This window comes from Pomacea canaliculata, linkage group LG8 (assembly GCF_003073045.1).
Source record: "Pomacea canaliculata isolate SZHN2017 linkage group LG8, ASM307304v1, whole genome shotgun sequence".
NCBI classification, from domain to species: Eukaryota; Metazoa; Mollusca; class Gastropoda; order Architaenioglossa; family Ampullariidae; genus Pomacea; species Pomacea canaliculata.
This window is the reverse complement of record NC_037597.1, coordinates 26,207,111-26,215,621: the sequence shown is the minus strand read 5'-3', so window position 1 is coordinate 26,215,621 and position 8,511 is coordinate 26,207,111. Positions and strand designations below refer to the sequence as shown.

The window sequence follows — 8,511 nt, the reverse complement described above, 5'->3', positions numbered from 1 at the left end:
ACAGGTAAGAAGTGACCCACAACGCAAGGCTAAGGTCGAAGAATCTCATCTCTTGCCATGCAAGCAGCAACATTTAGATAGCGAACAAACTCCGTGTCTGTGTTTATTGTGACATTTGTTTCCCAGACTCGTCCTTGCCAAATGCCACAGCAAGTGCGCGCATGCACTTTCGCATCGGAAAAAATGCAAATGAGAGGGTGTGGGTGGGATGGGGGCAACAGCAACACACTGAGCACTTGAAACATGCGGTGAATCAGGGGTTTTCCCACAGTTAATCGACTGTCAGGTTTATGTTGCTGAAATTTCACCGACCTTTCTTTAACGGTTACCCGCAGTGTTGACAAAACCTTGAAAGCTACCTTCCCATTGCTTCCTTCCGAGATCATCAAACTGCCACTGTTGTATCCCTTTGAATTCGTGCACGCTCTTAAGCTGCGAGGCAAAATAAGACGGCTCTGTCCTGTACCTCCACTTGCAAGGTCTCAACAGTTTAGTGATGGAGTATGTGGACTACATAATCTGTGTGAAAACAAGCAAGGACAATGTAATGACTTACGTGGCTGTATTTTAAACCAATGGGCACTAAAAATAAGAAATAACAATAAAAATAAAAATAAAATAAAATTCTATCAGAACAACAAATTTCTTTCTGTAAACTTCGAAACAATGTAAGTGAAAAACACACTGCAACAGGGAGGGACGAACTACTCTGTAAGGGGGAAGATGTGGAGGGAGAAGAGGACAAACCTGCAGTTTTGTAAAGTTTGAGACTGGTCTGTCTCACATGTCGTGACGAGGTCGTGGAAAGAAAGTATGAATGATCTACCCGACTTAAAATGGGATTGCATGATATCATTTGTTATTCTTGCATACTGGGCACAGTTTTCAGCACCCAGCGCCGCCTAGTGTTGGGGAAGAAAGCTGAGGTCGATACCCGCTTCTCTTCAAGTCTAGCCACGTCATGGGAGATCAAGGGAGACCACTCTAACTCACTATCGCCCCCTGGATGTAAAAGCAAAGAGTAGGATTGTGTTTATTACGTGTGCTAAGTGTTTATCAGACACGATTAAAAAAAAATTACAATCTATAATTCTTTCTTGGAAATTGCAAATGGTAGTAATCGATCAGCAGAAGCAGAATAATTAGTTTCTTTTCTACTTACTCAGCTTTTTTTTTTAACGTGTCACATGATGTTAATCATTATTAAAAATAATGTCTTATTATATGGGAATTCGGAGATGGTCGAGGAGTGCTGCTGATTCTTGGCGTGAAAAGAAAAAGTTGTAATTATTCTAGATGGTTTCAGTTTAAGTATTTGAACTGCGGCTTACTGATATCTGTGCTGATGCTTTTCAATTAAAATGAAAGAAAATGATTATTAGGATTGGTGTTGAGAACTTGGCGTCTACAGCGCATTCAGACCAAGATGGGAGAGAGTGGAGGCTCTATTGTGGAGAACAGCAATGTATATTGTTGATACCAAAATGCTACCAGAACCTTGACCTGATAGTCTTACACTTGTAAAAAATTAAAAATAATTTGAAGCTTCTGCTATAGAACTCTCATGAGGTTTGGGAGGTTGTAGATGTAGATAGAAGACAATGATGATGATGGATAAGAAAATAAACAGGTATGCCATGGACCACGCGCTGACATTCTATACTGTGCAATCTGCTACAAGTTTTAAACTAAAATAAACAACAGCTTGCTTGTAAAATGTGCTAGCACAAGACGTGCATTTTATTGATATTATGCCTTGAAACTGAATGATGGGTGGCTTTCCAAACATTCACCCCGTGACACCAATGAAAAAAAAAAAAAAGCTTTGCAAACAGCAACCTAATTTGCCATTTCACACAGTTTCATTTCTCAGAAAGATCAGGTAACACGGCAAAAGAAAAAAGGCCGCATTCTGCCAGTTCTTTTCCCTCTTCCCTCTCTCCTGTGTGTAAAAATGTACAATAATGAATGCACTCAAACAAACAAGTGCTTTGTTACTGTCACACCAGAATGGGAGGGGGGCACATGTGGAAAGAATGAAAGGTGTACATGGGAACTAAGGTAATAAGCATTAATAATAATAATCATCATAATCATTATTATTTATAGTTGGGACATTAATAGCAGCATTTGTACCAGAAGAGGAGAAGAATGTCAACGAATTATTTTCATTCATTCCTTATGATGGGCACAAAATTAGCTCACCATGTTCATTATGTTGTCGAAAGATATTTCAGGGTTTTCAGACAGCACCGTGAATAAACGACAGATTTTTTTTTTTCACACAAAAAATATTTAAAACATTAACTCTCCCAAGTGCAAGAGGCAATAAAATAGCAATGGAAGATTATAACAAACTACACACTGCATAAAAAGTAAACTTTTACACAATGACTTTCTTTTCATTCCCAACAATAAAATGATTAAGCAGCGGTAATCTGGTGACCATAAAAAAATTAACCTGCCGCGGGCCTAGATTTTAAAAAATGTGACAAGATGATAGTAGTAATTTAATAATAAAACAAAACATAGTAACATTAGTAATTAGATAATAATTATTTAAAATTTATCTGCGCTTCGTCACAATTATCATAATCCTACTATCATCCTAATTTAGAAACAGCGGGTTTTCAAGATTGCCACAATAAAATAAAATGAGAGAAAATACATTTAGTTATCAGAACCTTCTCTAAGTTATCTGCTACAGCTCAACTAAACAAAGAGAAAGCTTAGCTCCTTTCACAAAGAGGCAAAGTTAATTAATTTTTATATGTCTCGTGTCTTTATGTGGAATAAATTAAAGTAGAAATAATTGTTCAAGCAATAGACGACTATTAAAAATAATCCTAAAAACACAATGTTTTACAGGAATTTTAATAACAATTGTTGAGTTAACCATCCTCATGCAAATGTAACACGGAAATCACTGAATAATTAGTCGTGGTTAACATAAAAATGAGATGAGAGCCATTATGCAATCGATATAAATTTTGTGGATGTTTGCCAGTGGACCTAAAAATCACATTTTAGAGACGATCCTCATTATAAATGCTAGCATTACAACAAAGAAAAATTTATTATATGTCGTGGTTTCACTATAATGAAGTGAAACGGTGTTTGGGCAACGGTAATGAGAGAAACATTTACCGCCATCAGACGACAGTGAAACCATTCCGACGACCCGTGAGTTTTTTTTTTTTTTTTTACGAGTGTATAAAACTCCAGAACATTTCAGAGAGCACACACACACACCTTTTGCATCCACACACACACACTCTTTTTTATCTTACTTGCGAATCTACAATATTACTTATAACTAAGCTGGAAACATGTAGATTGCAATAACTTTTCACTACACACTGTAGGCAGATTTATATATTTTTTTACTTATTTATTTTTTTTTTTTTTTAGTCGTCCACCTGGTTAGAGTCGTTGTAGGATCAACAGATTCGCTGCACAGTGTCGGTAGAACCTACCAAGTGACATCGAAGCTCACATAAACACACTAGAGGGGAAAAAACCCACATCACTAGAGACTACACTGTTTGATGGGTATGGTGTTCCTTTGAGTTCCAGAAATATTCACTGGGGCACAAATATTTTGAGAGAAATTTGTAGCATGTGCCAGACCTTCGTCAGTTTTTTTTCCACATCACTGGATAATTTAATGTCAACACAAGCACATTTTTTAACATTCATTTTTTTGTTACATCAAAGCCTCACAAAATATCGATGTGGCCATTGAGTGGTTCACTGTAGCGAGTGGATAACTGTACATATTTGATCTGGTTCTGTTGAAGTCAGACGCACTCACACACATCAACAAAACAAAAATAATAATAATGAAAAGAAAACTGTACACATTGCCTGGTTGTACTGAACGGCACTGTAAGTTAGGGCATAAATGTACACATTGTGTGGTATTGTTGACTCGCACTGTAAATCTTGTTTACATTACTCACTGAACCTGTCAGTAAGTAGTAATGGTGATAAAAAAAAATGAGAAAAAAATAACTAAGGGAAGAAAAAGTCGTTTTGACGGCTACCTGCTGCAGTCTCTGCTGTGAAGTTCTGCGGTCACTGGCATTGCCATGACAGACAGGTGAGCGGGGTGGGGACTGTGATGGTGATAGCCCCTACCCGCTTGGAGAGGAGGGTACATGTGAAATTCGCTCAACGCCGACGGCAGGCACCCTCCCGCGGACACCAGCGAAGAGGCGGAGGTCGACGACGAGGAAGAGGATGTTGAAATGGAAGAAGAAGAGGCAGACGACAAAGACGCCAGCGCCGCGGCCGAGGAGGACTGGAGGAACAAGGGAGAGAAGGCGTGCGAGGTCGGGGTCGCCTGCGCACCTCTGTCGCGCACCTGGAGACCTCCCCTACCCACCGTCGTCAGGGTCGCGGGGCTGAGGGCAGACGTTGACGACGACAACGCCACCAACGTTAGCGGTGACACTGGCTTAGTGGCGTGTGGCGTCTGGCGGGATGGGGAGGTGGGAGACCCAGGCACCGGAGTGACCGGAAGTGACTTCCTGACCTCGTCCATACCTTTCTTCCTGGCTTCCGCCTGGAGGTCCGTTGCGCCACCACCGTTGCCGTTGCCAGCCAGAAGTTTCTCGACGGAGAAGTTGAGCGCCTTCGCTGACAGCTTGGGTACGGCAGAAGCCGCGGCTGCCAAGTGTTCTGCGTAGGCTGCCGCATATTCTGGATACATCATCACAGACGCAGCGGGGTTAGCAGCACCCCGGGTGGCGGGCATGTGGCTAAGATAGCTTACAGGATTGGCCGCATGTGGCCAGGTGGTTAGTCCAGCTGCTGCAGCAGCAGCTGCGACCGCGTTGACGGATGCCGCCGCAGCGGTCAGTTTGGTAGGGTAGAAGCCAGGGTGGGGTAGAGCGGTATACGGGTGGAAGCGGCTCATTGGATGATGACTAGGATACAGTCCCCCAGCGGACAGACTTCCGGCCAAGGCGTAGCGAGAGTATGCGGACGCCATGGGAGACCCACCCATCCAGAGGTGAGACCACTTAGTGCGGACAACAGACTTGGGCCGACGACCGAGTTTGTTTCCCCTGATGACCACGTCATCGCAAGCCGGGTCCAGCATCCAATAGTTCCCCTTCCCCGGATCGTCGTAGTGGCGAGGGACCTTGATGAAGCACTTGTTAAGGCTGAGGTTGTGGCGAATGGAGTTCTGCCAGCCCTGCTTGTTGCCCTTGTAGTAAGGGAAGTTCTTCATGATGAACTCGTAGATCTGGCTGAGGGCCATGCGCTGCTCCGGGCTGCTGCGGATGGCCATCATGATGAGGGCGTTGTAGCTGTACGGGGGCTTCTCGGGACCTTTGTCCTCATCTTTCCCGTCTTTGTCTTTCTTGTCGTCCCCTGCCTCCATCTGTCCTTCCTCGCTGTCGTCTCTTTTGTCCTTCTTCTCCCCTTCCGCATCGTCGTCAGGGTGCAGCTCGGTGTCCGTGAACCCTTCTGATGCAACATCATGGCAACTGACGTTCGCCTCCGACTCCAGCGCGGCGTCATTTGACGGCGACTCGGCGTAATGACACGCGCTGGCGTCCAGGTGAGGCGTCGCTCTGTAGTGGTTGCCATGGTTACGAGACGACGCTGGAAACCCATCGCTTTCGTCCTCCAAGCTGGGCGACAGGGCATCCTCGTCGCTGTCGTCGGCAGGGGATCTTTCTCTCCGCTCATCAAGCAAATCGCGGCCTCGTGCGCGGCGCTGCGGGGACCCAGGCCATGGTCAGGACTGACTGCTGTAACTCTTGTCATCTTCGTCATCGTTACCGACAATGTCGACCTCGCTTTCATCCGCGTCTTCCTCGTAGTCCTGCCCCAACATGCTGCTGATGCTAAACGGGAGTCGAGGCTTTGGGTGCTTGATGAGCCCTTGAAGATGAACCATTATCTTTTAGGTTACTGTCCGAGTCTTCAACACAGGGTAATAAACAAGGAAGATTGCTTTCAGGGTTTTTTTTTTTTTTCTCTCTCTCTCTCTGGCTAATACGCGGTGAGGGTTAGCCAGCGCTCGTCAGGATAATCCATTCACTTTCTCCAGTCCTCGCCAGTCTTTTTCTCTGCTGTCACTGAACTTGAAGGCAGTCGACCAAGTTGGAGAGAAAGAGAGTTGCAGGTCGTTGGTTGACACTGTAATCCACACGCCAGCTGTCAACGAGGCCTAACGGTCGTTGTCCCGAACTGACATGTCGCCTTCGGATGTGTCCACAAGACAAAACAACTCCATCCACGATCACAGGCCCAACACACTCAGCGGGACAAGATGAAGGCAAGGTATGCCGATGGTCGTCTACCCGTTTGACTAGCGGCTGCTAATACATATGGCGAGGTGTTTCGCACCTTCCTGTTTCTACAAAGCGCGAGGGCAGCGCGTGATACACAGCAAATAACATGCCACGGACGTCTCTCTCCGGCTTGCCTCCGCCTTCCTCCACTCGCGCGCGTCAATCAACTCGTCTGGCCCGGCCCCCTTCAGCCAATCAAATGAGAGCTCCGTTCCGCGTCGTCAGCGCGCTGAGCTGGTGGGCGGAGCTGCCAGTCACCTCGTGAGGAAGTCACGAGTGTTGCGTGACACGCCTCTTGTTCAGCGCGTTTTCTCGGCCGAGCAACGGCTCTGCGTGTGCGCGTGTGTTATGCGATGGGGGTCTGTATCCTATGCGATGGGGTCTGTATGCTAGTTCTCCACCCCCATCTGCACAGAACCGTTTCACAGCGGCGCCCGATTATTACTTGAAAATCCCAGCCACCCTGCCACTGACGAGGGACTAACTCCTCTTGTCAGCGCACGAGACTTTGCTCTGTGTAAGTAGGATGTGTACAGGACACAACCAAACATCGGACAAACAACAACATTCTGTCACTGACAGTATGTAAATTTATAGATTTCTCTACACCATTATTTGTATTTGCCAAGCACAACATGTCTAGTTCTTGTTGTGGTAACCTAATATTTACTGTCTTTGCATAATATTTATATTAGGTATATACTAATTAAGTATAATCTGTAATTTTGAAGACTGCGCTACGAATAGTTTAAAATACGATAATTATCTAAGAGTTATTTTGTACTTTTTTCCTTGACTAGTCAGGGTTATCCCCCATCCCGTCCTATAGAATATAATTAATTTTCATCAACTCATCCTAATCTAGTCCGTATACTCTCAATGAGAGTCTTTAAATACAATTAGCAACAGGTAGAAGAACAGCGTGTATGGGATCGCTAAAGAAGTTGCAAAGTTGCACAAGAATTAATTAAAGTATATTAAAAACAGTAGCTTGAGTCTTACTAATGCCAGCTCCCAGGGATGCCAGACACAGTCTGCTCGCTCTACAGTTCTATTCAACACAATGAAAACGCTGCCAGCAGCAAAGGATTGCAGTCTGCAGTCTGACCACACACCACGCTGCTGTCACTCAACATCCTCGCCGAGATTGATCCCACGGACCAGGTGCACAGAGCTAAAAGTGTTCATGTGTTATATTTTACCTGACAACCAGGCTTAGAGTCCACCAGCAGAGACTGAGGACCGACCATAGGACGTGACACTCAAACATCCAACGCCCTGTGTTATCTATGTCCAGACTCTCTGTCCAAAGATCACTCGGTGATGATGTCATGTGGGAGGATACCCTGTTCCACATCTTTGGAACTTAGCAATCACTTGATGGTCCCAATACAGGAACTTCATTCTTCTTTAAGATTTAATTGAATGTTATATTACAGCTTCTGTAATTTTGCAGTTAGTGCTGCAGCATAATAGTGATTTTTTTCTAATAGGTTCTTTCACTTCAAAGTTTGTTTTCCTATATAGTTTGACTTCAAGACTTCGTTACTACTGAACTTACACTTCCTGTTGAGATAAGGTCTAGGTCCTCTAGGTCCTCTAGGACATTGTCGTGAAGGCTTCACGTTTAGTGACTACTCCTGAAGCATGTATACTGCCAGGACACAAAACGAACTAAACACTCAGTTATTTAATTAATTAAGATGGCACAAACATGCAGCCCGTTAGGACAGGTGCACCTTCTCACCTGCGTGGTTCGTCTCAACGCCAGCTGGGTCGCGTTACGTCACATTCCTGCCCCACACAGACAGACCCACACGCCCACGTGCGTACCATGAATATGAAACTTTCTTGACCTTCTGCGGTGGTGGTTACAGGTGTAGTGGACATGGATGTTGTGGTAGTTGAGGTGGTCGTTGACGGTTCCGAATCTTGTCGCTAAAGCGCAACAGGCTCTTTCAAGGCATCAGCAGCATCCAGTGCTAGTGGAACTAGATAACACTAATAACGATGACATTTCTTTTATTCATTTCTACCCTATCTGCCAGTCCTAGTTGTTGGAAGACAGGATGGACCCGTGCATGACACAACTCGCTACAGAAGTCTGTCTAGAGCGGAAGTAACCAAGTCCTGCAGGTGTGGGCAACGACTCTAATGTGGAAAACGATGAAACAATGATGCTGACAGAAAAAGAAGATGC

At 44.8% G+C, this 8,511-nt stretch overlaps 1 protein-coding gene across 1 annotated transcript; it reads right to left on the bottom strand.

Moving 5' to 3' along the window:
* Positions 1–1,712: 1,712 nt before the first annotated feature.
* LOC112571127 (forkhead box protein G1-like) lies at positions 1,713–5,743 on the bottom strand (the record flags this gene model as incomplete). The annotated part of the gene is made up of 1 exon (XM_025249939.1): positions 1,713–5,743. A coding segment is annotated over one exon (1,701 nt), but the record flags the coding sequence as incomplete, so codon positions are not given.
* Positions 5,744–8,511: the final 2,768 nt, after the last annotated feature.